At 46.0% G+C, this 15,870-nt stretch overlaps 1 protein-coding gene across 1 annotated transcript in view; it reads left to right on the top strand.

The window, feature by feature from the left end:
- Positions 1-15,870, top strand: part of CSMD2 (CUB and Sushi multiple domains 2) — a 169,832-nt gene that overhangs the window by 59,377 nt on the left and 94,585 nt on the right. Inside the window, exons 12-17 of the mRNA XM_008055741.2 lie at positions 594-690; positions 2,111-2,215; positions 6,725-6,843; positions 7,361-7,430; positions 9,345-9,461; positions 12,483-12,692. Coding sequence (XP_008053932.1) covers positions 594-690; positions 2,111-2,215; positions 6,725-6,843; positions 7,361-7,430; positions 9,345-9,461; positions 12,483-12,692 — 718 coding nt within the window. The remainder of the gene's footprint in view (positions 1-593; positions 691-2,110; positions 2,216-6,724; positions 6,844-7,360; positions 7,431-9,344; positions 9,462-12,482; positions 12,693-15,870) is intronic.

Below are 15,870 nucleotides of genomic sequence, written 5' to 3'. Positions count from 1 at the left end.
AGCACAGCCGAAGCCTGGAAAACCACCAGGCACAGATTTAAGGTCTCACACCTGCAGCCTGAGCTGCACAACTGAACTCGAGACATAACTGGTGCCCAGGGGTTGGAGCCGAGTGGAGGGAGGCCCCAGCATTGGTGCTGAGACAGGGACGAGGATCAGGGTTCTGCAAGGCCAACAGAGAGGCAGCAGCGTGCTGGAACTCGAGGCGACAGGTCAGGCAGGAGTGGGTTACTGGCTCATTGGTATAGGATGTCTGGGGCAGGAAAGTGAGGAAATCCAAGGAATGCTCCAGAGATGAGATGAAGGCCAGTTAGACTGAAGTATTTCCACTTCCTGGAATTTCTTTCCCCAATTCTCTACCTTGCCAAGTAAATATCTCTCTGTCCTATAATCATTTGTTTCACACTTGTCTTCCCCATCCCCTCCTTCTTGTAGGAGGGACTGTACCCTGCTTCTATTGGAAGGGCCTAGCACAGTGTTGGGCCCACAGGAGGTGCTCAATAAATTGAATTAACTGTGGGAAGAGAGGAAAAGGAAACGGGGAATGGGAATGCAGGCTGCTTCAACAACAATTTGATCTTCTGCCTTCCCAGATTCAAGTCATCAGTTTTGTCACGGAGCAGAACTGGGACTCCCTAGAAGTGTTTGATGGTGCAGATAACACTGTAACCATGCTGGGGAGTTTCTCAGGTAATGTGGACTTCTAGAAGCTTCCATTTGGAAGGTAGTACTAGACATCACCATCATCATCATCACCGTCATTATTGATATATCATTTACATACCATAAAAGTCACCATTTTAGAGTGCAGTGGTTTATAGTCTATTCACAAAGCACTACAACCATCACTACTACCTAATCCCAGAATATTTTGATCACCTCCAAAAGAAACCAGGTACCATTTACACTCACTCCCCACCCCTGCCTTCCAGCCTTTGCAGTCACTAAACTACTAGAAAGGAGTTTCTGTCTCTGTGGATTTGCCTAGTCTAGGAACTCCATGGGAATGGAATCATATGATGTGTGGCCGTCTGTGTGTGGCTTCTTTCACTCAGCACATTTTCAAGGCTCACTAACTTGCAGCACATATCAGCACCTCATGATGTAGATATACCACATTTTGTTTATCCACTCGTCAGTCACTGGGTTTTTCCACGTTTGTGCTATTGTGAATAATACTGTTCTGAATATTCGCAGGCAATTTTGTGTGAGCCTATGTCATTAGTTCTCCTGGGTGTATACCTAGGAATGGAATTACTGGGTCACATGGCAACTCTGTGTTTACCTTTTTGAGAAGCTGCCAAACCATTTTCCAAGGTGGCTGCACCATATTCCATCCCAGTAATGGACTTCTGCCTGAGCACAGCATGTGCTTTTGCCCAGTGGCCAGGGCAATTACATGAATCTTTTAGGTCCAGAACTCTAGCAGGCAAGACATAAAGAGGAGTCCACACTGCTGGATTGTCCACACTGCTGTCCATACATGTCAGGGTCATCCTGAAGATGGTTGGAAGGGGACCCAACTTGCAAGCCATCTGAGGCACTGACCCTCCTGCAGGCACTCGGCTCTGCTCCTGCTCATCTTAAGGAAGTGGTTTGGCATCTCCTCTTCATTGATCATTGGAGATCTAGCCCTCTGAGGACTGTTAATCTGTCGTTTTGTGATTTGATCATTGGGAACATTTGGGGAAGATTGTCAGCAGGTAGCAAAAGCAAGAGGAACAGGGAGGCCAGGTATGGTGGCTCACACTTGTAATCCCAGCACTTTGGGAGGGTGAGGCAGGAAGACTTCTGCCCAGGAGTCCTGGAGTCCTGGAGCCCAGGAGCTTGAGACCAGCCTGAGCAACATGGCAAGACCTCATGTCTACAAAAATAAAAATAAATTAGCCAAGCATGGTGGCACACCTATAGCCTCAGCTTTTTGGGAGACTGAGGTGGGAGAATCGCCTGAGCCCAGGAGGTTACAGCTGCAGTGAGTTGTGATCATGCCACTGCACTCTAGCCTGGACAACAGTGTGAGACCCTGACTCAAAAGAGAGAGAAAGAGAAACAGAGGAGGTGGAGGCCCCAAGGAGCTAACCCTGAGTGACCCATGGTGTCCTTGCCCTAGGAACAACGGTGCCTGCCCTTCTGAACAGCACGTCCAACCAGCTGTACCTTCACTTCTACTCAGACATCAGCGTGTCTGCGGCCGGCTTCCACTTGGAGTACAAAAGTGAGAATCCGGGGTCTTGACTATATACAGGGCTCAGGGTGGGAACCAACAGTTACGAGTACCCACTCTGAGCAAGGGTTACATTGAGGTTGTATATTCTCCATCTTATTAAGCCTTACCACAAGCCTAAATGAAGCTGCTAAAGCCCAGAGAAGGTCTGAAACCTCCTCGGCTGCACAGCAAAGCTGGGTTCTCACCCAAGGGTCTGTTACTCAAAAAACCTATGTTTTTGCTCAGTGTCACACTAGGAATAGGATGAGGACTTGAGCACTAGACCCCAGGATATAATTTGAGGTATAAGAAGATGGAAGGGCTTTCCACCTCTATCCTAAAAACTGGCCTCTCTAACCTCTAGTTCTGTGACACAATTATCTTTGAAGTTCCTCCCCTCATTGGCATCTTCTTTTCTTTTCTACCAGATTTCTCCCTGCAGACTCAAACCCTTACATTCTGGCATCCAGCGTCCCTAAGTGGTCATGACTAAATACGCTTAACAGAGTGGATGTGCCTTCTGGGGAAAAAAGAAAGAGGTTTCTGGGGAGACTGCTTGCATCTTGGGACTGTCTGCCCCATCCCCTTTCCCCACTGGGTGTAGGAAAGAATAGGTAGGCAACAGGATTTGTTACACATTCATTCAGTAAATACTACTGAGTATTTACAACATGCCAGGTGCTATGCTAGGTTTTGTCAGGATTGGGTAAAACCAAGATGCGTCAGGCCCCTCAGAGTTCATTCGAAAGGGGTAGACGTAGACAGAGAAGTACATGACAGTGCCACAGGTACTCTCCTGGATGTCTCTAGGTGGCAGAGCAGTAGTTCAAGGGGGAGAATAATCAGTTCTACCTGGGACAGGTGGAGAGCCAAATGCCATAAAGAAACATTTAGCGCCTGCAATGTGCCAAGCCCTGTGTTAAGTGTCCAAAGAACAAGGAGGATGAAGACAAGTTCCCTGCCTTCAAAAGCACAAAGTTTGGGGGGAGGAATGGACAGGAAAACCATCATCTTAGTGCAGCCTGAGACACTAAGGAGGTGTAGAGGAAGGGAGCTAAACCTAGCCAGGTAAGACTGTGCAGAAGGAAATGCCTGATTTAGATTTGGAATAAGAAGAAAAGAAATGTGGAAGGCATGAATGGCTTGACCATCTGTGATGGCATGGGTCTGTGCAGAAGGATGACCCAGTAGATGCTAGAAGCCTGGTCAGATTACAGCCAGATGTCATACACATGTCCATCTGGGTCTGAAAAACCAGTGAACTTTATCCAGGTATTTGGGAGAGGATTAGCTGGATCCCAGAGTGCTCATCACCTGGATGAGGTGAGGTGTTCACCTGGTAGGAAAGACTTGGGACAGATAGAAGCAAAGGCCTTGAGGAGCAGAGGGTAGGACAAGGACCTCTGAGACTTTCCTCTTGGCAAACGTCTAAGGCTTTACTCACCTGGTGGAGTGAAGTATCCTGAGTTTCTTGAATAATCCACATTTTTCCTTTTACCCTTTCTTCTCTGTTTTCTCCAGTTTTGTTTCTCTATCCCATACTTCAATTTGAGTTCGTAAATGTTCCCTAGAATCTTCTCTGTTCTTTCTTCTTGCTAGATACATTTTCTTCTTAAATGCCTTGGTTATTCTACTGCCTCATTCCCAGGAAATATCACCCTCTTCTCCACTGTCTTTGTCCATGGACCTGGCAGTTTTCTCAGTAGCTGGCGTTTCTCATGGTGGGAAGAACTAGGGGGAAACAGAGGTCCTCATTGGCATTTAGAGATTGGAACTCCTGGAAGCCAGGACCCTATAGTTATAGTTTGTTTCATAGGATAGTCTACTTAAAGAGCACAGAAGATAGAGAATTAACTGCTATTATGAAGGCAAATGGTTTTGGAAAGCACTGAAAATGACATCTACTGCTGTGACGCGTATTTAATGTTTATTTAATTGAAATAAAATGGAGTTATATGCTTTCAAAAGTAATAAATTACATATGATAAAATACTATCTTTTTCTTTGTCGTAAGTATGACTTAAATAAAAAATCAATCTGGGCAGCGTAAGAGAAATTAGGATGGACTTTCTCTGTCTCCCTCCTGGCTTCTCTCTCTGGCGTCATGTTTCTCCCCATTCCATTTTTCCTCCTCCCATGCTCTTTTGTTCTCACTCTGTCTCTGTCTCTGTCCCTCCTTCTTCTATTCATTATTGCCTTTCCAGAAGTAGGTCTCAAGTTACTAAGTTGTGACCATTCCACTAAATACTGAGTTTGGTTCTGCTTAGAGTACGAGGAGTTATGGGGAGCAAGAGACAAGATGACAAGATGAAATGCTTCAAGTTCAGTTTGATGATTGTTTGAATGCTTGTCTTTGGAGTCTTTTGTCTCAGCTGCTAAGATTGTTAGACATAGGCCCAAACAGTCTTCATTTCCAAACATCACATTCACATCTTTAAAGCACATGTAGGATGAGAATTGCCTGGAAGGAGCATGAGTGATAGCAATGTTCTGTGGTTTTGATAGGAGTTTGGGTTATAGAGGTTCAAGCGTTTGTCAAACCCAGCACATGTATACTCCTGATCATGACCATAACACTTGATGACTACAATGTGTACACATACAAAGTATGCATTCCATTATAGGTAAACTTCCCTCAGAAAGATAAATAAGCACATGCACTTATCAAAGTCTCATCTCTGAATGTGGCCTGAGGACTTAGCTGCTGTACAAGAACATAGGCTAGGGGCTAGCGGCCTAGGCTGACCATTCCTTCCCCATCCCTTTTCCATGAGCCCCTGGCTCCCTGTAGGCACTGGATGCAGGTGGATTCCTTAGGGACCCTGTGTCTCCCACAAGAGCCACCAGAAGGCCAAGGTTGCCATTTCTCAAACTCTCTTGGACACACAGATGCCCAGGGTCAGAACCAAATACACAATCCACCTTCCTCTCCTTTCTGCCACCCTTGGTGGAGAAAGTACTTTGGAGATGGTGGAAGACTCAGTTTACCCCTTTGCCTCCTCATGAGCCTTCTGGCCCCAGCCCCAGAGAGTCTGCTCCAAGTCCAGTCCAGCAAGACACAGAAATGTATTTCGTGCATCTGCAGTGCCCATACCTGCAGGTGGGCTTTTGCAGGGCACAGGAAAAGAGTGAAGCCCCCAGGAAGGAGATACTGCATTCCTGTTTCCTGTGTGGGAGGCTGCCAAGGAGGGATTCAGAGCAGGATGAGGGCGATTTCAGAAGAGGAGGCAGGGAGAGCAGGGGCAGGGGCAGGCATGAGCTCATTGACCTCACCACTTGGCCTCCACTTGGGGAAACCTAGGTCAGACTAGGCTTGATCTGAATCCCAGCTCTGTGACTTACTACAGCCATGTTTTTGGGCCTCTCTTGGCCTGAGTCCTTATCTGTGAAATGAGTTGCTAAGACCTGCTTAAAGAGTGTGAGGTGACATGTGTGACTCACTGGCCCCAGCCTTGCTCATGGGAAGTGTTCAGTGTGTATTATTCCTGGAATGATGGTATGGGCAGGCAGGGAGAAGGAGGAGGAAGATTAAGCAGGATGCTCTAGCAGAGCCCTTCGTATAGTGCTGGGTTTATAATGAGGATAAATGAACATGGGTTGAATTTTAAAAGTCAGTAAAGGAAAGTGAGGGAAGAGTGTTCAGGGACCATGAGATGATCTTGAAAAGGGACTAGGCCAAGATCTTGAAGGTCCTAGAATGTCAGGGTGAGAAGCTTAGATTCCATATAATAGGCCATGGGGACCCACTTCAAATTGCTGAGCAAGGAAGTGCCATGATTCAGGGAAAGATTTTAAGAAAAGCTGCATGTGAGTGCAGGATGAACTGGAATAGCAGTGATTTGTGGTAGGGATGGGGGGGACTGTTGGGAGGCCTGTACTAAGTGAGGCCAAAGCTGACCATGGGAGATGAAGTGTGAGGAGCCACTGGTGTCTTGCCCAGAAAGGGGCTGACCTGGTCTTGAAAATGCAATGGGAGAAATAAGGCAATGGAAAGTCTTAGCTACTGGCAGACTTCTCAGGACAGTCTTCCCAGAGTGGGACTCTAACCAAGCCCCTGAGCATCACCAAGCTCACTGCTTTCCTTCCTCCTCGCCTTTCTCTTGCCTCTTTCCCAATGTCTTAGCCCACAGGAACTGTCTTCTTAGAGTGAGGAAGACAGGGAAGTTGAGAGTAGGAGGCAGGAATGACGTGGGAGGAGTCCCTGGCAGAGAGCGCTGCGGGTCTTCAGGACTGGAGAGATTCCTAGCTTGGACCTCAGTGGATGGGCAGGGCACCCAGCATCCCTGAGGTGACCTTCCTGCCCCAAGGAGCTTTGATCTGTTGAGCCTCAGGGTCATGTAAATTTTTTTTTTCTGTGTGCAGCAAGGTGAAGGGGGTTGGGAAGTACCATCCAAGGGGCCAAGAAAGCACAGATCAGAGGCATCCCTTCTCCCTGCCACCAGCATCGCCCTAGCCTACTGCTGCCTTGACCTGCTAGGCTGGCCCATCCTCCTATCTGCCTGTCTCTGTCTTGTCTAGCGGTGGGCCTGAGTAGTTGTCCAGAACCTGCGGTGCCCAGTAATGGGGTGAAGACTGGAGAACGCTACTTGGTGAACGATGTGGTCTCTTTCCAGTGTGAGCCGGGATATGCCCTTCAGGTACCTCCCCTGACACTCCAGGACAAGAAACAGGTGTCCCCTGAGATGTCATGGCCAGCCTTGCACCAGCAGATTTACAGTCACCGAAGAGCGGGGAGCAGCCCCCAATTCCCCTAGGAACCATTATCGGCTCCTGGAGCTGCTCATGCAAAAGACAAACTCTGCTGACTTGACCAGTTTGGCACAAGCCAGCCTCCAATGTGTTCCTGCAAAGTTGGGTTTGATTCGCCTTTAGGAAAATTTAATTTCCCTTTGAAGGCCATCAGGGAATTTAGTAATTAAAGGAGTCTCACAAGGAAACCTCTAGTAATGAGAATTCTTTAGTAATGGTTGTTAATAATTGTCCTTCCCAAAAATCTCTCTCCCTCTGCCTTCCCCCATCCCACAGTGGGTCTGTGTGTCTCTGTGTATCCTGTTCCTTAACGCAAGGCCCCTGAGCAAAGCCCCCTGTGCTGGGTTGTATATCCAGTTGTGCTCATGGGGGCATCCAGCCCATCTCTGTTCCTGATTCCCACAGGGCCACGCCCACATCTCCTGCATGCCTGGAACCGTACGGCGATGGAACTACCCTCCTCCACTCTGTATTGGTAAGATAGCCCAGACTCTCTCAGTTCGTTCAAATCCCTTTTCTCCCAGGGATTAGAGCTCAGTGGCATATCTCTGAGTTCAAGTTCAAATCAGAAGAAAGGTTGATATTCTGAATTTGTCCCAAGTTCGTAGTTTTCAAATGATGTTTTGATCATCTCTAACACTCATTTAAGGATGTCATGACTTTTGCAAACCTCTGCCCACTAAATGAGAAATCACAGGAACTTTGCCCGTTGGTGACCATTCTGATTCCAGATAATCAGCCATACCCCAGATGTAGCTTCTGGACACTTTGGGCTTAATAAGTGTATCTGTCCCTGGGACAGATAAATTCACTAATAAGGACATGCCAAGGGTTACACATGAAACAAGGACTTGGCTTGGTTTCATGTCTTACCTTCTGTTCCAGCAAAATGAGGAGGTCAACAGATACAAGACAGGGTGTCCCCACCCCCCAACCTCCCCATACCTCCCCACCTCCCCACCTCCCCCCTCGATACTTCTGGTCCAGTCAGCAAGGAGGAAAGGAATATTTATCGGGTATCTTCTCTATGCTAGGCACGGAATTTCATGTTTCCTCACATCAGCTCTTCAGGGACGGTACAATTACCTCAATTTGCAAACAGGAAATCTAAGTCTTTTAGGATTAAAAAGAAAGTGACAGAGTCAGGAATGGAAACCTAAAGTTCTCAAGGCTGGCCGTGGGGTAGGAAGTGAGGAGGAGACGAAAAGGTGCCACTTGGGCACAATGGCATTTTCCTTCTGTGATTTCCCCAGTCACAAACATGATTGGTCAGCCCAAGGCACTTTCCCCATTATATACTACAAAGGACTTCGCAGGGAAACCATTTATGTTGGCAACAGCTGCTGTCTATTGAGAGTTTACTACATCTGCCAGCCCTGGCCCAAGAGAACTGCAGTCCTTTCTGATATAGCCTCATGACAACCCAGTTAGATAGGTGCTGTCACTAGCTCCATTTACAGTTGGGGAAAACTGAGGTTTGGAGGGGATTAGACCTTGTCTAGGGTCCCACAGGAAGTGAAGGTGGAACTGTGGCCCAGGCAGTCCAGGCTGGAGCCTGCTCTGCACTGTTTTCAGAGCTGTTTGCCAAGCGACCCTCTACCCTGAAGTCACTCGACCGGACCTGCCAATCCCTCTTCTTCAGTCTTGTCTCTGGGCCTCTATAACAGTCTAACCCCTTTCTGTTCACACAACCTTTTCCTAATAAGATACAAAAGAAAATAATTGATGTCAGTTGACCAGGCCACATTAGTGCCCTATCTCTTCATCCTCAGATGACCCTGAAATCACCTTGACTGGCATGTCAGATGTGCCCAAGTCCTCAGGTCACTCAGACTGCCTCATGGCTGGCTCCTGTGGAATGCTCACAATGGTCACTTTTCTGAGGGTGCCCCTCGCCTGCTGACCACCCTACCCATAGAACATAGACTTATAAAGAGCCAGGCATCGTGTCTGGCACACGTGGGGACACAGTGCATGTCAGTCCCCTTCCTTCATTCTTTTTCTCCAGTCTTGGAAGAGTGAATAGGAAAGTGGGGAGAAGGAGATTTTGGGGGTAGTGTGGTCAGATTGTTCTTGATGAAGTCCATTTTTACTTTTCCAAGTGTCCTCACAAAGGGAACTGACCTATGAAGGGCATGCTCAACGTCAAGTTCATAACTTGGGTTTGTGGATATCTAGACAGTTCTAGGATGTGCTTCCCCTCCTGAATTTACATACTCAGTTCTGCCCATGCATGCGGTTCTTAAGGGAGATTTCTTTGGATGCTCAAAGGGACTTATGACTCATGAAAAGTGAAAAACTGCTGCACTAAGGGTGCTTCCAAGCATTGGCATGGCCCCATACACGCCTCAATGTGGTCCCAACCTTCTGTCTCGTCTCATTGCCGCAGCCCAATGTGGGGGGACAGTGGAAGAGATGGAGGGTGTGATCCTGAGCCCCGGCTTCCCAGGCAACTATCCCAGCAATATGGACTGCTCCTGGAAAATAGCACTGCCTGTGGGCTTTGGTAAGTATTCCCCCACCCCAAAGGAGACAGGGGCTTCATGCCCAGGCCCTTGAGTTGAAAACAACATGTGTCAGTAGCTCTTGGCATAACCTCAGCCATGTCAGTGTAGCGTTCCGACTCTCTACCTCCTCATCTGTTGACCTCTTGTATGATCATGAGGATTAATTCAGAATGGCAGAGACGAAAGTACGGGGTGTGGGGGAATCTTAGGGTTGCCATCATTATTGTTTGAATAATGAACTAAAACTAGGAATATGAAATGAGAATCTCTCTGATTAGAGAAGAGGATTTCAGGGGGAAAACAGTCTAACTGGTCTTCTTTAAATCTGGTTGGATGGGAGGAGAGAGGTTGGTGACCCTCTGTGGATGGCATCTGGTATGATGGTTTGAGTAATAACTAAAGTCCAGAAATGGGGAATGAGAAATTACTCAGGGATGGTTAAAAGAGAGAGAGAGAGAGAAGAAATCTATTTTACAGAGACTGGACCTCAAGTTGTACTTTTAACTCCAGTGTCCGATTGATCATCTTGATTAAATTGAGACAAGGTCAATATGAAATCAAGTTTGCATTCTTCATGTGTACATTCTAGCTGGCCTAGAGATTGGGAGAATTGTTTTTTTCTCTTGGAGCTGGAGTATGCCAGGCATGGGAGGTTGTCAAGAGATGGTCATTGGTGTGGGTACAAAATTTAATTGCTGGTGATCTGTGTATTAGGCACTAGAAATATAATTTAACCCCAAATGTCTCTGTTGAAGGGATAAAGACTTTGTGCTGTCATAAAACCAATGGACTGCACACATAGGCCATCTTGCCCAAGCCGTTGCTCTGCTTCTAGGAAAAAAATGTCCCAAGGGGATTACTCTTGAACAGGCTTGGGATTACCAAGTCTGTGAGTCTCCGAAATTGTGTCCTTTATTATTCAGCCTGGAGTGTGTCTTCTGATTAGAGAGGGGACTTTCAGGAGAAAGCAGTCTAACTGGCTTTCTCTAAATATGTTTGGAGGGAAAGGGAGAGTGGTGACCCTCCAAAGGATGGAGTCTTCTATTTAGTACCATCTTCTAAAGGAAACTGAATGCAAAGTGAGGACAACTTTGGTAATCTTGAGACACTCCAGATTCTAAGACACTGAGGAAGGAAAACCTGGGAAACCCTATAGTGCTGCATCCTGCCTTGAGGCAGGACCTCAGCTGATAGAAAGTAGGGAAAGGGCAACATTCAAAAGTAAACAGAAGTTTAAATGAAATGATTGTTCTCTGTAAGTCCATATGTTCAGCCACCTGAGCTCTCCATCTCTAATTTCTGGGTGCTTGTTCAGGTTTTGGGGAATAAGCCTACTGCAGGATCCGGTCACAGAGGCCAGGATCCCTTGCTTTCAAGTTAATGTTGGATTCCAATGAGGTCCCTAATATGGCACCTGGGTTCATGGGTAGAGAGCCATTGCATTTACATGCTGCTCCACTAGATGGCGATCACAATTCAGTTCAGAACTGCAGTCCTTGAGAGCCCCTTTGCCAGGCGTGCAATCCACTGTGTTCTTGTGTAAGGGGTGATGCATGGGCCGTGGAGTGTCAAACACAGGCTGTACAGATTATATGCACAAAGAGTCTCATCACAGAATTACCTGCAACTTGGAAACAATCTGCATGTTCACCAGTAGGGGAGTGAGTTGTGCAGATGGATAATTTATAAAATTGAATTAATTAATATACAGTTAAAATGAATGAACTATATTTTTGTGTATTAGCATGGATAGACCTTGAAAACCAAAATATTGTGTTTTAAAAGAGTGTACGTATAGTGTAATACCATTTAAAACACATACACCCACATATATATTCAAGAATCCAAAAAGGTGAACTGGAAGGATATCCTACAGATTCATGATCATGATTGCTTCTGTGGAGGGAAGGAGAAGAACGGAATGGGTCAGGAGATGAAAGTTCTTCAACATTAAGTGTCAAATCTTTTCTTCAATAAATAACCAGATACAAAAGAATTATACATATCTGTGCACATTTTGAGCTAATTAGAAAGTACAGATGAGAAAAATTTTTAAATGAAAACCCACCTATAGTCCCATCATGCAGAGATTATAACTTCCTGCTTAGTCCTCCACGTTAGAATGTAAGTCTCGTGAAGACAAGGACCTTTTTGACCTGTCTATTCATGTGATGCCCAGCACAGCCCTGATGTAGGGCACATGCTCAGGAAATACTGATAGCAAATGAATGAGTATTCTTCAATGTTTTTTGGAATGCAACAATTAAAATTATATACTACATACTATTTTACAATCTGATTTTTCATAATTAATAATACACTGTAGGCATTTTCCTATGCTCAATAAATATACGTCTTCAATAGCATTTGTCATAGTAATCTAATTTTAAAAAATCATATCAGTAAACAATATTAATGTTCCCACCTCTGTTCTCAAAAGAGTATATTAATATGTACATTAAGGGCCTAATTAGACTCATTTAGCCTGTTAGATTACTAGGAGATCTCAATTACCCACTAAGATCCCATCATGTAAAACCTTATTTGGCCTTTTAATGGAACAGAGGGGACAATGTATACTTCTAAGTCATATATTTCTGAATTATTTTAAAGGTTCTAGAAAATAGCAGTACTGAAGGTCATGTCTTTTGATTAAGTATGGGGGTGTGATTTTTAAGTAAAAAATTTATTTTAGCAAAACTATCTTTATTCCAATACTAGACAGGTGAATCACAAATTAAAACAAGTGCTAGCCCTGACCTTTGTTTTCAGTAAAATGAAATGGACAAGAATGAAGCTTTGAAATGACTGATGCCTTTACTTTTGAATGAATAATATATGTTTAAGATCAACCCTGTCTGAAGACAAGAGACTTTGTTGGACCAGCAAATCCTAAAGCATGTTCTAGGTGCAGTGGGTGGGTGGGAAGTCAGCACTGGTAGGAGACACTTCCCTGAGGTGGCACACTTGAAGTGGGATTGTGTTGTTTTGAGCACTGTCTGCCTCTATCTTGCTCCCAGGAGCACACATCCAGTTTCTGAACTTCTCCACCGAGCCCAACCATGACTTCATCGAAATCCGGAATGGGCCCTACGAGACCAGCCGCATGATGGGGAGATTCAGTGGAGGCGAGCTTCCGAGCTCCCTGCTCTCCACATCCCACGAGACCACCTTGTATTTCCACAGCGACCACTCCCAGAACCGGCCAGGATTCAAGCTGGAGTATCAGGGTGAGGACCAGAAGGGCCATGTTTGCTCCTCTGTCCATCCCCATCTCTTGCCCCACCCACCCATCTTCCCAGCCTTCCATGTGGAGGTGAGGCAGCAGGCCCGTCTACTTCCCTATGGTAGCAGATCTTTCTGGCCCCTAAAGCTCTCTAACCCCTTTTGATAGCCTAAGTTCTTCCATGGCCTTTTCCAGAGTGGCAGACCCAGAAGTATCCTCTGAAGATCCCCCTCCATCCAGACCTGACAGCCAACAGCTTTCCTGGGCAAGTGGCCCGTCTGTTTCTTCTCAGGCGCCCCTGAGCATCCAGTCAGCCACTTCCCCTCAGGCTTGATAAACTGAATTCCTCCCTCTCAGTCCTTTCCTGCATGTCAGGCCCAATTACTCTCAGCAAATCTCGTCCTCTGTGAGGATGGAGGATTTCAGTAACAGTCCTAAGAGCTCCCACTACACCTTGCACAAAGAGACAAGGTTTTCCTGTGTGAGGCTCGTCCACACTTACTGCACTCTGCCTTCCTGAGGTGGAATCCTGCGACAGGTCATACTCTTCCTGGTGCTTTCCCTGGAAAGAGCTCCATCCACTCTGACTCAGGCGTCCCCTGTGTGGTGGGCCCAACTTCTGCCTTGGATGATTCTACTGTGACTGACTGAACCATTTGTTCTAACCCCTTTCCCAGATTCTCCCCCTGAATTTCTAAAAATATTTTAAGATTTTTCTCCCCAATACCAATTCATACTTGTAAAAATATTAAAACATTATAGATGGTTTTGTGAGCACATTGTGTTGGTTAACTCAGGTTGCTTTAACAAAATACCATAAACCTGGTGGCTTATAAACAACAACAAGGACTGACAGATTCCATGTCTGGTGAGGCCTGCTTTCTGGTTCATAGATGGCTTGTTTTCCCTGTGTGTCCCCACAAGGTGGAAGGGACAAAGGTCCTCTCTCAGGCCTCTTTAATAATCACTCTAATCCCATTCACGAGGGCAGACCGCCAAAGGCCCCAGCCCCAAATAACCTGACACTGGGGATTAGGTTTCAACACATGAATTTGAGGTAACACAAATATTCAGATCATAGCACCCATCATAGAAAGTCAAAGTTCCGCAAACCAGGTAGCTTAAACAACAGGAATTTATTGTCTAACAGCTCTGGGACTGGAAGTCCAAGATCAAGGTGTCAGCAGGGTTGGTTTCTTCTGAGGGCTGTGAGGGAGAATCTATTCCAGGACTCTCCCCAGCTTCTGGTGGTTGGCTGGCAGTCTTTGGCAGTCCTTGGCCTATAGAGGCATCACTCCATTTCTGGCTTCATCTTCACTTGGTGTTCTCCCTGCATATCTGTCTCCAAATTTCTGCTTTAAATAAATATGTCAGTCATATTGGATTAAGGCCCACCCTAATGATCTCATTTTAATTTCAGTAATATCAGCAAAGATGCTCTCTCCCAGTAAGGTCACATCTGAGGTACAAAGGGCTAAGACTATTCCTACCCAGGCATCCCAGTCTGACATACTTAACTTAGCTACTGCAACTTCCAGAAGCGTTGTTTATAAAGAACTTGGCAAACTGACTAGGATATATAATTGTTCCAAAATGTTAGGCATCATCATCATTATTAATGTTTTAAATGATAGCATTTTGTTTGATATTGTGTCTGTCTGACTACAGCACTTTCTTTGACAGTGTGTCCCCACTGTAGCAAAATATGTCTGACTGGGGCATACCCATCTGCTGTCCTTAAGGAGTCCTTCTTTGGCAAAGTTGATGCTTCCTCCTTTTAGGGTTCATCTCTGCCTTGTAAGCCAACTTCTCTCTATGAAGCTTCTCCAGGGTAACAGATGCCAAGATTTTTCTCAGTATCTAGGTACTCTTGAAAGGAGAGGTATACTCCTTATAGTTTCTTTTTGAAAAGCCTAGATCCCTCCACTTGAGACAATTCCTGTCAGAGAGATCCAGCTCCTCTCACCAAGGCTGCTCCTGGCTTCTAACATGCAGCCACTCCCCTTAGGCCAGTCACCATCTTTGGGTCCACATGGCTCCTGCTGGGGCTTTCTTGAAAGGCCCAATCCATCCCATTCGGTCACCTCCCTGGGCAAAAGGCTCACTGCTTCCAATTAGACTTTTGTTATCAAAGCACCCAAATCCCCTCTGCAGAAAGGGCCAAACCTCTCCTTTGACTGACCATCACACCCTTCTATGTGGCTGCTCAGTTATAGACACATCCAAGTACCTCAGTGATTTCCCACTTCCTCCCACTGAGACATACCTGTGCGATATTGCATGGAGATACTAACGTAGCCACTGAGTGAGTGTTTAGGAAATGTCGGCTTCAACATCATCATTATTCATATTCTTGTTATGCTTGATAAGTGCACCCACTGCCACAGAGCGTTCATTTGGTTTCCACTACTTCCATGGAGCATCCGTTCAGTCTCATCTACTTCCACTGAGAGTTTCCACTGTAGGAACGTTCCATCTCCTCCCACTGCCAATTTCCTTTGCAAGGTGGGCCCAATTACAGCCACGAAGACTGTTCTGCATCCTGTGGACCCAATTAACTGAAAGCTTTGCTCAGCGAATCCCTCAGCGGCCTCTCCCTGATGGCCCAGCCTCAGCCACTTCCATAAAGGCATCTCTTGTTGAGTAGGGCCCACCCACTCTCTTGGAAGCAGCTTCCCTGCTCCTTGGAGGGACTTGCTTTATGACAGTCACACATTCCTCTAGCCCAGCTACTCCCTCTGAAAAGTTTCTCTCCTTGCCACAGATTTGGCTTGCTCCCACCAGACTTCTTCCTTCCTAATGGGCTCTGGTCTCTCCGAGTTGGAAGGAGTCTGCTCAAAGCCTCTCTTCACTGCTTCCTCTGTCTGGGATCTTGATTCTTGCTGTGAAGCCTCAATGAGATGAGCGACATGAAAGAAATTAAGCCAAAGCGTGGCTCCCCGTGGTGCTCAGTGAACAGTGGTTCTTTCTAGCAATGTCTTCCTTGAGCCTCCTTTCCCTATAGAAATGCTAATAACAGATGCTGTTTATTGAGAGCTCACCATGTGCAGTACTGTGCAAAGAATTATGCATATATTATCTTACTTAGACTCCACAGTAACCTTTTTTATAAATATAAAGAAACCGAGGCATAGAGAAGCTAGCAACTAGTAAATGACAAAGGTCCATCTGTGCCCAAGTCT

The sequence above is a fragment of the Carlito syrichta genome, unplaced genomic scaffold (genome assembly GCF_000164805.1).
Source record: "Carlito syrichta isolate Samal-C Ts95f unplaced genomic scaffold, Tarsius_syrichta-2.0.1 Scaffold301936, whole genome shotgun sequence".
Taxonomy (NCBI): Eukaryota; Metazoa; Chordata; class Mammalia; order Primates; family Tarsiidae; genus Carlito; species Carlito syrichta.
Note: the sequence above shows the minus strand (reverse complement) of the source record. Positions and strands in the feature narration are given on the sequence as shown.